At 35.5% G+C, this 19,892-nt stretch overlaps 1 protein-coding gene, 3 long non-coding RNA genes and 2 pseudogenes across 8 annotated transcripts in view; 3 read left to right on the top strand and 3 right to left on the bottom strand.

Annotated features, from left to right (window-relative positions):
- Positions 1 to 10,876, top strand: part of LOC126587710 (coatomer subunit alpha-1-like) — a 50,117-nt pseudogene extending 39,241 nt beyond the window's left edge.
- The window catches only part of LOC126587691 (putative wall-associated receptor kinase-like 16), a 112,622-nt gene that overhangs the window by 5,310 nt on the left and 87,420 nt on the right, over positions 1 to 19,892 (bottom strand). For 3 of the 5 annotated variants that reach the window (XM_050252784.1, XM_050252782.1, XM_050252781.1), the window contains exon 4: positions 16,564 to 17,670. In XM_050252784.1, coding sequence (XP_050108741.1) covers positions 16,564 to 17,670 — 1,107 coding nt within the window. Of the gene's footprint in view, positions 1 to 1,021; positions 1,196 to 1,681; positions 2,132 to 16,563; positions 17,671 to 19,892 lie in introns of all 5 variants that reach the window. The other 2 variants (XM_050252785.1, XM_050252783.1) reach the window with 2 other exon arrangements.
- Positions 1 to 19,892, bottom strand: part of LOC126587693 (wall-associated receptor kinase-like 8) — a 105,263-nt pseudogene that overhangs the window by 55,800 nt on the left and 29,571 nt on the right.
- Positions 1,153 to 1,777, top strand: LOC126587725 (uncharacterized). The gene is made up of 2 exons (XR_007611192.1): positions 1,153 to 1,234; positions 1,672 to 1,777. It is a non-coding gene; the product is annotated as an uncharacterized LOC126587725 (long non-coding RNA).
- Positions 11,030 to 15,497, bottom strand: LOC126587728 (uncharacterized). Its single transcript, XR_007611196.1, has 10 exons — positions 15,227 to 15,497; positions 14,771 to 15,059; positions 14,511 to 14,671; positions 14,086 to 14,202; positions 13,834 to 13,937; positions 12,999 to 13,082; positions 12,703 to 12,820; positions 11,788 to 11,878; positions 11,374 to 11,512; positions 11,030 to 11,279 (listed from the first exon to the last, which is right to left on the bottom strand). It is a non-coding gene; the product is annotated as an uncharacterized LOC126587728 (long non-coding RNA).
- Positions 18,506 to 18,891, top strand: LOC126587726 (uncharacterized). The gene is made up of 2 exons (XR_007611193.1): positions 18,506 to 18,629; positions 18,719 to 18,891. It is a non-coding gene; the product is annotated as an uncharacterized LOC126587726 (long non-coding RNA).

Raw genomic sequence — 19,892 nt, 5'->3', positions numbered from 1 at the left:
TCTTATTATATCTATAAAAAAAATCAATATAAGATGTTGGCGTGGCTTAACCGTGATCATTCAAATAGGAGGGGAGGGAAGGGAAGAGAGATTAGTCAATATAAGATGTTGACGTGGCTTAACCGTGACAGTTCAAATAGGAGGGGAGGAAAGGGAAGAGAGATGGGGGGAGAGAGAGAATCCTCCTCCCTAAAACCCAAACTCTTGGTTACTGTTCACTAACAGTGGAGCGGCAAAAAGGAGATGGATTTTCTACTCTCCCACTTCCCATACACTTCCATCATCTCCTATTTATGTGGTTACGGTTAAGTCAGATTAATATTTTATATTATTATTGTTTTTTATCTTATTATCTTTATTAAAAAATTAATATAAAATGTTAACGTGATTTAACCGTGACCACACAAACAAGAAGAAAATACCCTCCAAATTTTTTCTGTCAGCGTTTTATGACGGTTATGCCCTTTTATTCCACCTGTCCGTCATCGGTGCACGGTTTGGCTTTAGTTGTTCTGGACCTTTCTTTTAGCTTTTCACTTTCCTCTCGCGCATACATGGGGTTCCTTCCTTCCGTCTCCGATTTGTTTTCTCTACCCGTACCGCTTCATCTTTTTGGTTGTTCAAATTATTCAGCCTCTTGCTTTGTTGGTCGCGAATTAGTTATCAAAGTTGTTTTCTTGAAATCAATAAGGGGTTAGAAGCTTCTACCCATTTATAATCCGATTAGAATTTGTTCTGGGCTGATCTAATCCAACGTTTTCAGTTCAGAAGGCTTGCTTAAATTTCGATTTTTATTGAACTCAAGAATGCTTCTTCAGTTTCTCAGGTTGATTTGAAGGAACTTTTTTACCCAAAAAAGCTAGGGTTTCCTGGTGAGTTTTTCGTGCCCTTTTTGAATTCGATTGGAATCCGTTTTTCGCACACAAGACCCGAGTTCAACTTTTCCCTTCACCCAATATCCATTGTATATGCAAAAACACACGCCTAAAGAAAAAGTAAAATAAAACTAACATATGCATACCTAGTGAGATAATAAGCAGGGGACTGAGCTTTGCTCGACCGTTGGCCTTGATGCATCTTATTTTATCTGGATCGTCATTTTTGTACCCTTTCGGACATTTGCAAGTATAATTTCCCGGTGTATTTATGCAGGTTCCCATACTGCAGGCGTTTGGAGCCTTGCACTCATCAATATCTGAACAGAAAAAGAATGAATTAAATCCATGAACAACAGGTAAAAATTAAATCCCAATTTAAAGACTTTTTGTTAACAACTTGCTACTAAAAAAATGCTGAAGGAAGCAGTTCATGAACCCACAGATTTGATAATCCGTGGCTAATTGGTGGCTACTTTGGTATTGTCAGCTAAGCTTACATGTTATTTTAATGATAAGGGTCATTTTGATTCTAATCTCTAGTCAACCTAATTGTTACATTAAAACCTTGTTTATTTAAATATTTTGATTGAGGTTCCTAGCACTATTTAAGGGATTTAACCCCTGCTTCTATTACATTATATATGCAAAAAAGTCAAGCAAATTGGAAATTTATTTGTTATACCATAATAAAAAAAAAGTAGACCTACATACATACATATACATATACATACAATATGTTTCGATGAACGCAAATTTTTTTATGATAATAATCAAATGGTCAAATGCTGTCTAGATTTATTTACCTTGGCAACCACCTGGGAGGTATGGGTTCCCTTCGTAACCTGACGGGCACCGGCATATGTAGCCCCCTGAAGACCGATTATGGCAGTAGCTATTTGCCTTGCATGCAAAAGTGCTCTCGTTTTTAGCTGCAATATCACATGACTCATTCCCAATTACCCAATCAATAATTGCCGGAAGCTTGGTTGTCTCGTTTAGTTCTCGAAAACTCGTGTTGTTAAAGTTGAACTTGCCTTCTTGCACAAGGAACGCGTAGCTGCATCGGTGGGAGTCCTGCACATCCATATAATTGTTAAAGCTTCCCAAGGTCACAGTCCGATTTTGCAGCCCACTGGGGATTTTAGTTTGGCAACATCCAACGCCAGAGCAAGTATCCCGCTGATCGATAGCGTTGCCAAGATTGTCACATTCGGACATACACCCAGTTGTGTACTCTTTTTCACCCCGGTAACCTATAAAAAACGCATATGTGTCGCATCCAACTGCAACGAACATGTTTTTGGTTTTGGAGATGGTGTAAGGAGGAGGCACACTGAGCTCGGGACTGTTCGATCCGGTCGAGTTGCCTTGAGCATCATAACAATCACTGGCTGCGAACTGTAGTATTTGGAGCTCACCGTCATAAAGAGATATGTCGGTAATTTTGATATCGCTCGTCATCCAAAGTGTTGTTGGCTGTTGAGCGGAAATGTTACAGGTGATTTCAAACCGGTCGTCGAGGTAGCAATCAGAGCCTATGCCAAATGGGTATGGAATTGTGAGATTACCACAATGGTCATGGCATCCAGGCCGTGCCTGAGGCGGAAGGAGAGATTGAGCCGTTGTTGGAGTTGGAGTTGCTAGTAAAATGGTAACAACTACCACCATTACTAAAGAGAGATGCAAAATATGCATCCTCCAATGTAACGCCATATGGTATTAACTGAAAAGGGTCGAGCAGATCCTAGCAGTAGCAGAGAATAAAATCCAAGCAGGTGATGGATCCAAGAAATTAAGGAACTGCTAATTAAGAAGGTTGGCCTTCCGTAGGAATATATTATATATGGAAGGGATTAAAACGCGTGGTGGAATATTTTACGTTGGGGGAAAATGTGTCCCTACTCCTAATTGTCTGTTATTGTTTTAGTCGACAATTACGCTTTGTCCCACTTATTTCCAGGAAATGCACAAGAAAACATCCACCCGACTTTAGTATTAGTCATTAGTCGATACGCGTTGCCTTGAGCATGGTTGGTCTTCTGTAGGAATTAATATAAATGGAAGGGATTAAAACGCATGGTGGCATATACAAATAAACAAATAAATAAACTTGGAATATACAAATAAACAAATAAATAAAGCGATGCAAATCGATGTATTTACACCTGAAGTGAATTTATTGATTATTTTCTTTCTTTTTTCAGTAATGATACTCTTACCATGTTTTTATATCACATTTATATATCATCTTATGTGGTATTTGATGTGGACAACCACATCATTTAAATTAATCAGAATTTAAGTTAAATTAAAAACCATTAAATAAATCAATAATTAAAACAAAAGCTGGAATTAAATGGTGATTATGGCATACAAGGAATCTTCTCCTTCCTTCCCCATTCAATCATGCTTCTTCTCCCGTTTCTTCTTCCGCCAGTTCTTTCACGCCATATTTTTTCACTCCAGTTTTTTTTACGTTTTAAAGGCAAACTCATAGCTAAGCAGTTTTTATTGTGGAGCAAAATTTCAGGAATTGATCTAACATGGATGTGTAACTGAGTTTATGCATTTTAATGATTAAACTGATAAATATTTTGACCATATATGGATTCAACATCGTAGTATCTTTTAGCCTCTATATGCCACACAAGTTGCGGACAAAAATTCACAATACATAGAACTGTGGTTAAAAAGTATATCTTCTTTGCACGTTTTATAGGTGAACTCATAGGTAAGTAGTTTTATTGTTGACTAAAACTTCAGGAATTGATGTAACTTGAATGTATAATTGAGCTTATGCATTTTAATGATTAAATTCATAAATATCTCGACCACATATGAATTTAATATCGTATTGTCTTTTAGCCTCTATATTGGTATCAGTGGCAAAAAAAAAAGGTACCTCCATGAGAAATTTTTGTAGATCGATGAATATTTTCAATCTGAATATTTATTAGATACTAGAAATTATAAGTCTATTCGCGAAAGTCTAAAACAATGCCACATACAATATATGTTAAGACATATTTAGGAAACTGTTATTAGTACTCAAAAAATCTCATTTTACACTTTGCACAAATGTATTTTTCTTTCTAATTATAGAAAGTTTGGAATGTCAAATGAGATTTTTGGAGTGCTAATAACAGTTTTCTATATTTATATACATTTTATTTAGTTTGGAATTCGATTTCCTTGTTTTTCTTTCTTTATCAAGTTGGGAGCACTGACTGTGACCATGTGCAACTAGTTGTTGATTCGTTTTGAATAATCAACATTATTTACAATGTCTTCGGCGTATGAGTAACAAAAAAAAAGGGGTCATGATACAAGTTGAATAGTAGTAATACTAATTAGTAAATAACTTGTGCATGCATTATGTTTGCTTATAATCAAGTGGCATGAAGGGACAAATGTGTAGGTTTCATGCATGACTTGGAATAGTATTAGTAAATGCATAATGTTTGCTTATAATCAAGTGACATGAAGGGACATGTGTATGTTTCATGCATGACTTTGAATAGTATTAGTCGTCGGGAGATTTTGCATCAATTTGTTTTTTGTTTTTAATATGTATATATTAAGTTCTATTTTAATGGGATTGCTCACCACCCCTAAGTTGTGATAATGCCTTTATTTATCGTTGTTATGTGAGTTCAATTAAAGTTTGAGATTGTGTTTATCCACTACATACATTTCGATTTTTTTTTTAAGTCAAGCGATAGCATTAGTAAGTTAGATGTAGGGACAAATGTGTATGTTTCATGCATGACTTGGAATAGTATTAGTAAATGCATGATGTTTGTTTATAACCAAGTGGCATTAAATGCACAAGAAAACATCCACCTGACTTAGTCCCATTTTATGTGGCATTTAATGTGGAATATATATATGTATGGAAGGGATTACAACGCGTGGTGGAATATTTTGGGTTGGGGGAAAATGTGTCCCTACTCTTAATTGTCTGTTATTGTTTTAGTCCACAATTAGGCTTTGTCCCATTTATTTCCAGGAAATGCACAAGAAAACATCCACCTGACTTAGTATTGGTCATTAGTCGATACGCGTTGCCTTGAGCATGGTTGGCCTTCTCTAGGAATTAATATAAAAGGAGGGGATTAAAACGCATGGTTGCATATTTTGTGTTCCTCATCTTGGCTGATTTGTCTGTTATTGTTTTAGGCCACCATTAGGCTTTGTCCGGTTTATTTCCAGGACGAGCACAAGAAAATATCGATCTCACTTAGTACTGAGTTATGACCAAACAAAAAAAAAAGACTTAGTACTGAGTCATTGGTCAATAAGCGAGGGGAGTGTGCAAAGTCAAGCCAAGTTTATTTAATTATTTAAAGTTAAGTCAAGAAAGATTACTTAATTACCTTAGTCAACTTGGAATATACAAATAAACAAATAAATAAAGCGATGTGAATCTATATATTTACACATGAAGTGAATTTATTGATTATTTTCTTTCTTTTTTCAGTAATGATACTCTTACCATATTTTTATAATCAATAATTAAAACAAAAGCTGGAATTAAATGGTGATTGTGGCATACGAGAAATTTTCTCCTTCCTTCCCCATTCAATCATGCTTCTTCTCCCGTTTCTTCTTCCGCCAATTCTTTCACGTCATATTTTTTTCGCTCCAGTTTTTTTTACGTTAGTGTGGACTACTACAATCTCAACTAATTCTCATACATACGGCAAAGGTTCATCAACGCTCCCCTATTTGGATTATTGGTAAGCATTTACCATTATTTTTCAATGAATTTACATTTTTGTAGTCAGTTTATTCTTCTTCTTTCTCTCGATCTCCATTGGACTATTTACCTAAACCTTTTTGTTCATAGAAAAATGACACTGGGGGTTGAAGATTTAACACTTTGAATCATTAAGGACTCCATCTTGTTCCTACTTATAATCAAATTAAAGGAATCTCAAGTACGTATCGTCAAGAAACCTTCATCCCTCACCACGACACCATTAACGTCGACTCTGATCAAGACCCGAAGAAGAATTTATCTTGCTACACAATGGAGATTGAGAGAAAGAAGAAGAAATAAACAGACAAAAAAAAATTAAATTCATTGAAAAAAAAAATGATAGATGTGTACTAATAATCCAGATAGGGGAGCGAAAAAATTATGACGTGAAAGAACTGGTGTTGAAGAAGAAACGGGAGAAGAAGCATGATTGAATGGGAAAGGAAGGAGAAGACTCCTCGTATGCCACAATCACCATTTAATTCCAGCTTTTATTTTAATTATTGATTTATTAAATGATTTTTAATTTAAATTAAATTCTAATTTAAACGATGTGGTTGTCCACATCAAATGCCACATAAGGTGATATATAAATGTGATATAAAAACATTGTAAGAATAGCATTACCGTTCTTTTTTTTAAGAAACTAGTTGTTGAAAGGGAGATTTTATTTGAACCCATATTTTGTATCTCAACATCCAACTTACTTTTTATATCCACATTGTATTTGATTTTTCTATCATTATCTATTTACACCCAACATCATTTCCGAAACCGTCCTTACTTATCAAAACTCAACTTAATCAAACTTCTTTTTACACCCAACTCAATCTACTTAAAAATAAAAAATAAAACCCTACCCAGTCCATCATCTTTCCATAGAGCAAATTCCCTTCTCTCTCTTTAAAAAATCCTTCCATCTCTCATGGTTGTCATTCCGCACCCCCATCTACTCCTCCGTAGTCATCCAAACCTCTCCCTCTTCCTTTTCTTCATCATTTGACATCTCTAAATTTCTAGAGCACTAATTAGCTTAATAATCGGTATGAGCTTATTTATTAGATCAATGAATATTTTTAACAGTGGATATTTATTAGATATAAAAGTTGCGGACAACAATTCACATTACATTGAACTGTGGCTAAAAAGTATATCGCCTTTGCATGTTTTATAGGCGAACTCGTAGCTAAGCAGTTTTTATTGTGGAGCAAAACTTCGGGAATTGATCTAAACTGGATGTGTAATGGAGTTTATGCATTTAATGATTAAACTGATAAATATTTCGACCATATATGGATTTAATATCGTAGTATCTTTTAGCCTCTATATGCCACAAAAGTTGAGGACAAAAATTCACAATACATAGAACTGTGGTTAAAAAGTATATCGCTTTTGCATGTTTTATAGGTGAACTCATAGGTAAGCAGTTTTATTGTTGACTAAAACTCCGGGAATTGATCTAACTTGAATGTATAATTGAGCTTATGCATTTTAATGATTAAATTCATAAATATCTTGACCACTTATGAATTTAATATCGTATTGTCTTTTAGCCTCTATATTGGTATCTGTGGCAAAAAAATGGGTACCTCTATGAGAAAATTTTGTAGATCGATGAATATTTTTAATCTGGAAATTTATTAGATACTAGAAATTATAAGTCTATTCGCGAAAGTCTAAGTCAATGCCACGTACATTATTTGTTAAGACATATTTAGGGAACTGTTATTAGCACTCAAATAATCTCATTCTACACTTTGCACAAGTGTATTTTTCTTTCTAATTATAAAAAGTTTGGAGTGCCAAATGAGATTTTTGGAGTGCTAATAACAATTTTCTATATTTATATACATTTTATTTTAGTTTGGAAGTTGATTTCCTTGTTTTTCTTTCTTTATCAAGTTGGGAGTATCATTGACTGTGACCCTGTGCAACTAGTTGTTGATTCGTTTTGAATAATCAACATTATTTACAATGTCTTGGGCATATGAGTAACAGAAAAAAAAAAGGGTCATGATAGATGAATAGTAGTAATACTAATTAGTAAATAACTTGTGCATGCATGATGTTTGCTTATAATCAAGTGGCATTAAGGGACAAATGTGTAGGTTTCATGCATGTTTGCTTATAATCAGGTGGCATGAAGGGACATGTGTATGTTTCATGCATGACTTGGAATAGTAAAAATATGTATATATTAAGTTCTATTTTAATGGGATTGCTCCCCACCCCTAAGTTGTGATAATGCCTTTATTTATCGATGTTATGTGAGTTCAATTAAAGTTTGAGATTGTGTTTATCCACTACATACATTAAGATTTTTTTTAAGTCAATCGATAGCATTAGTAAGTTAGATGTAGGGATAAATGTGTAGGTTTCATGCATGACTTGGAATAGTATTAGTAAATGCATGATGTTTGCTTATAACCAAGTGGCATGAAGGCACAAATGTGTATGTTTCATGCATATTTCGACAAAAAAAAAATATCAACGATTAAAAATATTCATTAATCTACCAAAAGTTCATGGACGTACCTATTTTTCTACCACATATAGGAATATAGAGTCTAGAAGATTTTCATTTAATTGAAACATACCAAACTCATTAAACACTATAACCAAAAGCTCATTTAATTGAAAAGAAAAAGGAATCAATACGTAAAAATTGAACCAATCGATTGAACACATATAATTAATGCTCTAGAAATTTAGAGATGTCAAATGATGAAGAAAAGGAAGAGGAAGAGGTTTTGATGACTACAAAGGAGTAGATGGGGTGCAGAATGACAACCATGGGAGATGGAAGGATTTTTTAAAGAGAGAGAAGGGGATTTGCTCCATGGAGATGATGGACTGGTTAGAGTTTTATTTTCTATGGGTGTAACAAGAAGTTTGATTGAATTGAGTTTTGATAAGTAAGGGCTGTTTTGGAAATAACGTTGGGTGTAAAGAGATAATGATAGATAAATCAAATACAATATGGGTATAAAAAAATAAGCTGAATATTGAGATACAAAATATGAGTTCAAATAAATTTTCCGTCGTTTAAATACTTTTGAGGGCTGCATAGTCTGTGTATTTTGAGTAAAAACAGGAAAGAAAAGATGGATGGTGGAGCAAGAACTTATCAATGTTTTATTGGTTTATGAAAAAATGAAATTGAAGATATTGTTTTCTTGTTTTTCTAGAAACGTATAGAAGGTTGATAAGATCTTTGTACTACAATCTAACTTTTCCTTGTTTTTAATCTTAAAACACAGACTTACACCGTTCTCAGACAGATTTTTTAGTGTGATCGGAATACAGGATGCTACATCACTTGTCACTATATTAATGGTGTGATATGTGTATAAAAAAATTAATAACTTAAAAAATAAAAATTTTCACCACTTGCATAAAAACATTTGATATTCCCCTCATATTTCCGTAACAATGAAAAATTTCTCCTGACATTAAGAAGTTTAATAGATCATTACTTTAGTCTAAAGTAAGAAATCCAGTTGCACTGTTCACCTGAACCGTGAATTTGGCCGGATTTCATTTTATTTACAAAATTGCCACCGCCTGTTCTTTTGATATATTTACGTCTATGCCACTGTGTAAATTTGGTTACATTTACGGTTTTGCCATCACCTTAAAAACCGGTTTTGAGCGTTTGGGCTTTTGGCTTTTGCTTCGGCTTCGGTAGGCCTGTCGTTGTTGACGAAGAAGGACAGAAGGACTGACAGATTGGAGAGAGACAAGAGCTTATTTTGTTAGTTAGGGGAAGCACCTAGTGGAAGCAGGATGGGAAATTATTCAAGTAGAAATGATTTTGTTGACCGGCTGCTCTTGATTGCTGGCCATGATAGATTCTGGATTCTTTAAATTGGAGCGGGAGCGTCCTGCCTTTTCTGTTAGCGGTGATTCAATGTACTATGTTAAAGATCGTTTTCTCCGCTTCTATGAGTTCTCTACCCAGAGAGGCACTCAGATTATCCCTATTCGAAGGCCAACCAAGTTACAGCTAAAAATCTGAAAGATCACTGGTATCGATTGGGAGTGGAGGCCCTTCGTCAGGGTAATGCAGGCATTGTAGAATATGCATATCAGAGGACAAAGAATTTTGAGAGGCTATCATTCTTATATCTTGTGACTGGAAACTTGGATAAATTGTCCAAAATGTTGAAAATTGCTGAAGTCAAGAATGATGTGATGGCCCAGTTCCACAATGCTTTGTACTTGGGTGACATCAGAGAGCGTGTTAAGATCTTGGAGAACGCAGGTCATTTACCTCTTGCTTATAGCACAGCTGTAATTCATGGGCTCCATGATATTGCCGAACGTTTGGCGGCTGAACTGGGAGATAATGTTCCTGTTTTACCCAAGGTGAAATCTCCGTCTCTTTTGTTACCACCAACGCCAATCATCTGCGGAGGAGATTGGCCCTTGTTGAGGGTCATGCGAGGAATATTTGAGGGTGGTCTTGATAATGTGGGCAAGAATGTTGAGGAAGATTATGAAGAGGCTGCAGATGCTGATTGGGGAGAGGAGTTGGATCTTGTTGACGTGGACAATATTCCAAATGGAGACATCAGTGCAGTGCTGGATGATGAGGAAGCACACGAGGAAAATGAGGAGGGAGGATGGGATCTTGAAGATCTTGAACTTCCAGCTAAACTATGACTTCAGAAACCCATTTGTGGTTTGTGGGGCAACATATGTGCCTATTTACCGTGGACAGAAGGATGTGTCATGCCCATACTGCAGTTCTCGGTTTGTTCCGGACCAGGAAGGGAAGCTCTGTACTGTTTGTGATCTTTCAGTGGTTGGATCAGATGCATCTGGTTTGCTCTGTTCTCCTACCCAGATAAGATGATCTCCTGCTGCTCAAGTGGGAGCAATTTTTCCAACCTTCAAGTCCGACAATGGTTATGTTAGTTTTCTCATCTCCTTGAGCACGGTTTTATGTTAAAGAGCGCAATTTGATTAGGTTGTGTGCTTCTCTTGTATTTCTATTTCAAATTTTATTTCAAGGTACGTGATCATGATTTCGCTGTAATGAACAGGTTGAGCATTTTGGTCTAGGCGATTCTTGTGACTTTTGAAAATAAACAAATTAGATTGAGTTGGTAGATTACTTGCTTTTCCTGAGATTTGTGACTTTGAAATCTCATATATTGTAGACACCATTTTCATGTTAAAACTCTTTTTTGAATTCCATCCGAGAAATGTCAATCTGCCTGGATTTTGAATATGTTGTGTTTGGAATGTATTTCATTTCTTGTGTGCCTGAGTAACTTTGTGCTAATTATATTCACATCTTGGTGTATGATTGGCATGGAGGTCGAGGAGTGTAAGTACGCCAGTGCTCCGGCAGTTTCTGCCGCGATCTTCAGTCGTAACTCCCATGAAAGCGATGATTCTTGCTCTTTATGCTATGAAGATGATCAAAGAGTTCCCCTGCTGATGAACTCATGAACATGGCACCGGTTTTCGACTTTTCTATGGCAACCACTGCATTAAGTTCTTCTGCTCTCATGGTAGTTGTCTGTGGCCTTCTCAAGTCCTTCTGCTGTAAAGATTGTTGTTGTCTCCATCGATCCCGCCTCGTTGAATCGTAGTCGTTGTAACAAGAAGCCACCATTTCCTTTGAAATACTTTGTGGTACCAGATAATTAAAAAAAACACTTAAAAAGCCAAGGAAAAACACTTAAAAGTTTCACTTTTGCACTCAACTGTTGTTGCACTTACCTATTACTTCACCGACTTTAGTAGTTGACTGCGCGATGCTGCGGTGCTACGTCTTGCTCCTGTACAACCTTATCTACAATAAGGAACAATGAGCAGCGTTGAATTTAATTCCATCATCAATGCCTTGAACTTGTAGGATCTAAATTTAAAAAATAAAATAAAATATTAACATAGAACCTAAAATTTCTATCATGGAGAAAAATATTAACATTGGGAAAAGGCAAAGAGAGGAATTCTGAAAAGAAAACTGAGAGTATGGATCACATGGAATGGAAATCACAAACAGCAACCACATCAAAAATGAAGAATAACAACTGAAGGAAAATAATAATCGAACCATAACTGAAAAAGTCATCTGGTTTTGAATATTACAATTATGAAGCAACTCTTATAGGATGAGTGAGTCGAACTTACAACGAAGTTAGGGGTGTTCCATCTCACTATCAATTTGCTAAACCAAGATCATCTATTCCAAATGACAACATTTTAATCCTTCAAACTGCTCCTGAAAAAAAAAAGTAAATTAAATGCGGGGATCTATACCTTAAGACAATGAAAAAAGTAGATTAAAGCTGGAAAGTATCAAACTTTACAACTTTCTCCAAAAGCATATATCACTACAAAAGTACCAATTTTTCACATTAATAAAAAACTATGCAATATTATTTCATATTTTCCAATGAATTTGAAACCCTGAAATTGTCATATTTAGATGTTCTTTACTCGAAATTTATTCAAGAAGCATTTGTCAAATGTTCGACAAAATTTGGGAATTCAAACAAAATCCACACAGTGCAGTGATCACAATCGTCGAGACCAACATTGAAAAATGTAAATAAATTCACCGATAAGGCGTATCATAAAAACCCATTGAGATTGAGATTACACTAAATTGAAAACATTCTTATTAAAATAGCGTAAGTCACAAAACGCACAATCAAAACAACAACATAGATTACTTTAAACTTGCAGAGACTCCAAAGGAATATCGAACTCATTCGGCTACATAATTAAAAAAAATGAATAATGGTAAAAAAAAGGATCCATCAGGACAAAAAAATTCTCACATGAAATTTAATCAACAGATGAAATTCTTAAGTTACCCAATTAGACCAAGCAATAAGAACCAGTCGTTAATCGAGAATTCACCAAATAAAACAATGCAAGAATTGACCAAATAAACGATGAAAAATTGATTGCAAGAATTGGAACAAAGTAACAAACAGAGGGTAGGATTTGCGGCCCCATTGCAACAGATCTAGCATTTATGCAAAGGAAATTCGATTACGAATTAAAAAAAATAAAAGTGAGAGAGACAGAGAGACGAACCTTCTTGCGGAGGCCAGAGGTTCCAGGATTGAGAAACAGATAGAGAGACATGTACTTGAGTTCTCTACTGTGCTTAAGCCAGTAGAGAACTCCAGCTACATTGTTAATTCCAGGGTACCTACAAAGTTAGCATCTTAATTAAAATTTAATTAGTATTTTATGCATTAATAAAAGCAAAGTCCTTGCATATAAATTGAACCCATCAAATTAAATGTACAATTAAATCCAATCCCGACTTGAAAATCCAAACTTTATATCAAATTGAGAATTTTATTTTTTATTTTTTTTGAGCTCACCAATCGGCAGTTTTTGGGTGCCTGGAACCTCAAAAGTGGAAGCTAAATCCATCCCTTTGTACTTCTTTTTGTCTCCTCATCTTCCTATTTGTAAAGACCAAAAAGCTGAAATTAGAATTGCTTCAAATAATTTGCCTGATTTTACAATTCAAAGGGACACGTTTTCAAACTAACATACCAAGATATCAGTAGTGGACACAAATGATTAAAATTAGTAGTAAAAAACTGAAATCAAAGCAAGAAAAATAAAAATTGAAGATTGATAGGACTTACAAACGGTAGCTTGTTTGGAGACTTAAATTGAGGAAAAGTAAACAGAGAGTGAGCAATAACAGAGTAAAAGAAAATTAAAACCTTTATTTTTGCTCTGAGATGGTATGAAGTTATGTCTACCAATTTTATGATAAATGGGTGAAATCGTAGTGATGAAATTTTAATGTTTAGGTTTCAATTTGTTGGTAGAAGCAGGCGAAGCAATGGAGAATGTTTATTCTTGTTATTGGCTGCAACAAAGATGAGAAGAGTTAAAATCTCAATCCTCTAGTGAATAAGAGCTAATATATCAATGACTTGGTGAATGGAATGTAATACTTGTAACTCCTAGCTTTTAGCACTAAATCTTCAACAAAATAAGAGTTAATAGATCAATGACTTGTTCATTGGAATGAAATACTTTTATAAACGCTTAAAACCAAAATGCTATCAAACTAATTCCAAGTTCAAGAAGGCAGTGGAAAAGGTAATTATCAAAATGAGAAAAGTTAAACTAAATTAGGCATTGTTCTCAACACTATTAGCACACCTATGACTGGTAGGAAAAAGCAGTAGTGCTAACCTGAAGACAAAAAGTTTATCCTCAGTGTGTTGTGCCTCTCCGTGTTTTTCTTTTTCCAATAGATATGCAACCAAACCTATGCTATGAACTATCTATCCAACTCACTACACAAAAACCCAATTAAAAACCAAGAAGCATAATTCAAGCATTATCAAAATAGGTAAAATCATAGACATTGGTCATATGTAGAGTAATGCACAATTTGTTCCACCAACTTCTCCAACACAAAAATTCAGAGATTTGAGCTTTTACCTCATGGAAATGGAAAGGGGAACAATCTGTAGTAGAATAAATTATGCTCCCAACTATTTCAAAAGGCCACAAAGTTTGAACATCACACCGCAGTTTGGCATTCACTTCAAAGGAAATCTGATCAAAAGAAAATTATGCACTTGATAATCACAAATGAGCTCATAAGGTAAAAAAATTCACCCCTCAAATTTCAGTAAGTAAAACTAAGCAATGATGCAGGAAATCATTTAGAAGCTTGAGATAAACAAAAAATTAAATTAATTGACTAACAAAATCGGAGCCATTCCCCTAATTTTAACCAACATCCAAATATCCAAATTTGCACAGAAAATTCATTTCCACATCCAAATTTACAGTTCTAGAAATCAGAATATATTACGAAAAATAACAATGAACTTGTGAAGTAGAGCATGAGTGAGATTTACCAAGATGCTGATGCTGAGGGTTTGGAGGGGCCTTCCTGGTGGTGGCCCATGCGACTTTATGAGGGTTATGGATGGTATGTTGCTTGCTAGTTTGGAGTTGGGTTGTTGACCCGTTATTCAGAGGTGCAAGAGTACTATGTTACCATGTGTATTATCTTCACCTGCAGAATCAAAGAACTACCTGTTTGTTTTCTAAAAACCGAATTGAAATCCAATATGCAATAGCTATATTTGTCATAGGAGTAAGAGGCATCGTTTACCAATAGTAGCGAGGTCTAGTTCTCTGGTCATCGGCCGTAATCACTTGTTGGAAAATCAGGCATCTGAACACATAAACAAAACAACCAAAATTTGAAAAAAATAGAAAAAGAAAAAAAAAACCAAAATTTAAACAGAAGTTGAATCTGCAGACCAAAGGCCACCCAAAAAAATAAAACAAAAATTCTTAAACAAAAGACTCAAAAAGGAAAAACAAAAATTGTATACACTCAGCACAAAGGGCTACCAACGCTGCACACAAAAGCTCTAAAATTTTATGACCAGTGTTTCCTGAAAGAAAAAATCGAATCAAATTAGACAACCACACGTAAGATCAAAGCACACAGAGATAACCCCAAAATCACAGGAAAAAAAATCCAAACACAACCTCCACCTGCAAATCGAAAACCACAAAAAATAAATTAAATTAGGCACACTGAAAAAGACCTAAAACTCACCCGAAAACGCTAGATCACGCGAGGAAAAGAATGAATTTCGATGAAATCGAAACGGCAAAAACTTGTAGCCACCTAAGGCTTTCGAACCAAAGAAATTCGCAGGAGCAGAAGACCATTCCAGCAACAAAAACGGCGGTGGATGATCGCGCCGAGACAAAGACGGAAACATTAGACAACAACAAAAGGGGCAGTGCGAGAGAGGAAGAAAGCCAGGTTCGAAACGAAGCAAAATGCTATGGGAGAGAGAAAGAAACACGGAAGAAAAGGTCGAGAAGAAATCGAAGCAGACCTTCAACGATGATCGACGCGTGCAGCCTTAAAAGGGAAACGGTGAGCAACACGTGTATAAGAGGATACAACCAAAAAGATGATGGAACCAAAAAGCACACGGATGACAGACGCATGGGTTAGAAGGGCAAAGGCGTCTTTTAGCTTTGGGAAGCAGCAGCAAAACAGCTAAGCAAACAAAAAAATCAGGGGCATTTCCGCCCTTTTACTGTTCACAAACAGTGAAAAACAGTGCACCCGAGTTTGGGTTTTAGTATATGTATAATATACGGGGATTTTTTCTTTCTTTCTATAACTTTATTTTTTGAAATATTTCTCACTACCATGTTAACAATTAATTATCATATACACTAATTAAGTACGAAATGTCATAAGCATGTAACTCAGGATCTTCCAAACTCGTACTTATTTTGAAGAAGAAATTAGCCATAGTTTTTGGTGTTGGGCCACTTCTTACGTGCAAGGTTGGGATCTTCACCATTTAATGCTCTGATACATACCCTAAATAAAGAACCAAGATCCTCTCTTAAGCAGTTCCCTAGGGATCCTAGGGATCTCGCAATCATGTCCGTTCATCGATATTGTGCGATCAGAAATTATTTAAAATTTAAATTTTAAAATTCAAATATGAATAGTACCTAACGACAACTGACCGTACGATATAAAATGAACGGACAAGATTGTAGGATCCCTAGGGAACTGCTTAGGAGAGGATCCTGGTTCCTAAATAAAAACTATCAAAATGATGAAAATTAATATTTTATTTTATACAAGCGATACTTTACTTTCAACTAAATCTAAACTGTATCAAAAGAAAAATTCAAACTCGAGGGTACAGAGGAAGGACATTGGCTACACTTATAGTCTGTGATGAAAAATAATACTATTTCATTATGGCTAGAATGATGAGCAATGTTGATTATATGAAGTAGTGAATTATCTTCCATCATCATATGGAATTAACATCTGGACCTGTATGATGTCATACCCAATAGTTGTACTAGTACTAGAACCAGCTCTAACATCCACAGGATAAGCATCTGAGTTACCTGGCCCAAGTAAGCACTCAGTCTCTTCTGAACAAATTTCAGCTTTTCCCCATGGATGCTTTTCTGTAATTCTCATTCCTTCAAGCTCCATGGCAACTTCTTTCATTGTTGGCCTGTCCTCCCCTTTTAACCTTACACATCTTTTTGCCAGATTGGCCACTGTTTTTAATGTCTCGATGTTTCTCTCGTTAAGTATGTCATCATCGAGAATTTCATTCAGGCGATCCTCTTCCATTAAACAAAGAAAGAACCTTGCCAGGTTTTTCTCTCCTTCAGGCCTATGAGAATCAAGTGCCAGTTTACTTGTTAGTAGCTCCATAAGGACAACTCCAAAGCTATAGACGTCACTCTTATCTGTTAGTTGACTCGTGTGGAAGTATTCAGGGTCTAAGTATCCGATTGTTCCTTGCACTAAAGTTGCAAGTTGGGCTTGATCAAGAGGAATCAATCGGGAAGCTCCAAAGTCTGACACTTTTGCCGTGTAATTTTCATCTAACAGTATATTTGTCAGTTTCACATCTCGATGTATGATTTGCATCAGAGCTGAGGAGTGTAAGTATGCTAGTGCTCCAGCAGTTTCAGCAGCTATCTTGAGTCGTAATTCCAATGAAAATGATGATCCTTTCCTCTTTTTGCCATGTATGTGCTCAAAGAGAGTGCCGTGAGCGATAAACTCATAAACTAGTAGAGGAACTTCTAACTCCAAACAACAACCCAATAACCTCACCACATTTCTATGGTTGATTTGAGAGAGAACAAGCAACTCGTTGACAAACTGCTCCTTCTGCAATGGGACACAAATTTTAGACTTTTTTATGGCAACCACTTTATTGTTATCTGCTGCTAATATTCCTTTGTAAACTATTCCATAGCCTCCTTCACCAAGGATTCCACTTTCATGGTAATTGTTTGTTGCCTTCTCAAGTTCTTCTGCCGTGAAAATTTTTGTTGTCTCCACAGAGCCTCCTTGACTAGCGATTTTTTGTTGTAACAATAAGCCACCATTTTCTTTAAAGTATTTTTCTTTGAGTTTGAGGAACTTTCTTCTCTGCATTCCCCAATATATCCAAGATCCACTTAGTAAAAGCAAGAAGCCTCCACTGGCACCTGCAAAGATGATTACATGAATTACAAGAAATTATACAGAGCAAATCATCAATGTATTAATCTTGTTTTTGTCGTCTGGTGAGTACTTTTCTTGTTTTAGAGCAAAGTGATATTTTGTAACAAAAAATGACATATGCTACACAATGAGAATATTTAATCATTATGTACATGCATGGATCTTTCTAAGCCACATATATGTAAGTATTAATCATTCTTTGGGCAAGACAGACTCTTCATATATATGTTATTGACAATGTGCCGATATCAGTTTTAATATCATGTCAATAACAAAGTGTACGTACCAATTTCGATTGTTACATTCTTGATAATATTGATTTGAAAACCTGTCTTCCAAAGAGCATTGTTGATATATGTTTGAAAGTTTTGGTTCTAAAAGTGGGTAAAATTTGAGTGCAATTGTTCAAAGGAAAATTAGCAAGTTTAGAATTTTAGACTAGGACCGTATGATGTGACATATGTAAATTATTTCTATACTAAAATCCGGAATAGGATTATCTCCCCTCATATTCTCATCCTCTTTCCTCTCCTCCTCTCACACATTGTTTTTTGTTTTATTATATCTATAAAAAAAATCAATATAAGATGTTGGCATGACTTAACCGTGATCATTCAAATAGGAGGGGAGGGAAAGGGAGAGAGATTAGTTTATATAAGATATTAACGTGGCTTAACCGTGACAGTTCAAATAGGAGGGGAGGAAAGGGGAGAGAGATGGGGGGAGGGAGAAAGAGAGAATCCTTCTCCCTAAAACCCAAACTCTAGGTTACTGTTCACTAACAGTGGAGTGACAAAAAGGAGATGGAATTTCTACTCTCCCAAAACGGTTGAGGCTTTAGTGTGTACTAGTGATTGGCTTAGAGGAAAAGAATTTTGTTTCTACAAGGAGCCTACCCTTGACGAATTATGTTTCTACGAGGAGCTTGAACGCTTAGAAAGAAGTAAGTAAACAATTTAATTTCATCTTTTATCTTCTTAGTATCTATTAGACTATAATTCAATGTAAATGATTTGTGGTTTATTGTTTTAGACATGGCTAATTTGGGAGGTGAGGAGAATACAACACAAGAAAATGAAATGCCACCTCCACCTCCTCGACCACCTCAAGTACAAGTTCAACAACGTCAAAATCAATTACTACCTCCACGACCACGACCACCCATTGTAAGGGGAAGGGCTCAACCATCAACATCAAGGGGAAAATTACAAGTGCCAACAAGAAGGGGCCGAAGAGGTTAACAATCTTCATAAACTTGAAACTTTGGTTTTTTGCTTTTGGTTTGTAACTTAATTATTAAAATTTTGGATTGTAACTAATTTTTTTGCTTTTGGGTTTGTTACTTTATTTATTTTAAAACCTTGGCTTGTAACTAATATTTTGCTTTTGGATTTGGTACTTAATTTATTTTTATTGCATACATGTGTAGTAGAACTTGAATAGGCATATGCAATTGTGCACAGATTGGCAATTGGCAGATTGCTTTTGAATAGGGTAAATTACATTTTCATAGGTTTTTGTCCTAACAACACAGATTGATGTTACCCAAAACTTTGTGAACTCTACAGTTTTATACTTTGTTATACCGTATAACAACATATATTGGCAGACTTGGGCCAACTTCAATTATCCCAATATTTTTTTTATTTGGTTGAATCAAGTTAAGCCCATATGGGGGCTGTTACATTCAGTGGGCACGGCCCAATAATAAGTTTTTGTCAAATTGGACCAATATTAGCTTTTTTTGTCCAAAAGCCCAAAATTTATTTTTGGGATTCCCGAATTGTCCCGAAATCCCGAAACTATTTCGGGATTCCTGAAAATTGGGATTCCCGAAAATTTGGTTTGAGATCGGTATTGAAATTGGGATTCCCGAAAATTTTGGTATGGGAATCGGGACAAGGGTTTCAGTATGGGATCCCATACCGAACCACCCCTACTCCCACTTCCCATACACTTCCATCCTCCACCATTTATGTGGGTACAGTTAAGTCAGGTCAATATTTTATATTACTGTTAATTTTTATCTTACTATTTTTATTAAAAAATTAATATAAAATATTGACGTGATTTAATCGTGACCACGAAGAAAATACTCTTCCAAATTTTTTCTGTCAGCGTTTTATGACGGTTATGCCCTTTTATTCCACCTGTCCGTCATCGGTGCACGGTTTGGCTTTAGTTGTTCTGGGCCTTTCTTTTAGCT

The sequence above is a fragment of the Malus sylvestris genome, chromosome 10, assembly GCF_916048215.2.
Source record: "Malus sylvestris chromosome 10, drMalSylv7.2, whole genome shotgun sequence".
NCBI lineage: Eukaryota > Viridiplantae > Streptophyta > Magnoliopsida > Rosales > Rosaceae > Malus > Malus sylvestris.
Note: the sequence above shows the minus strand (reverse complement) of the source record. Positions and strands in the feature narration are given on the sequence as shown.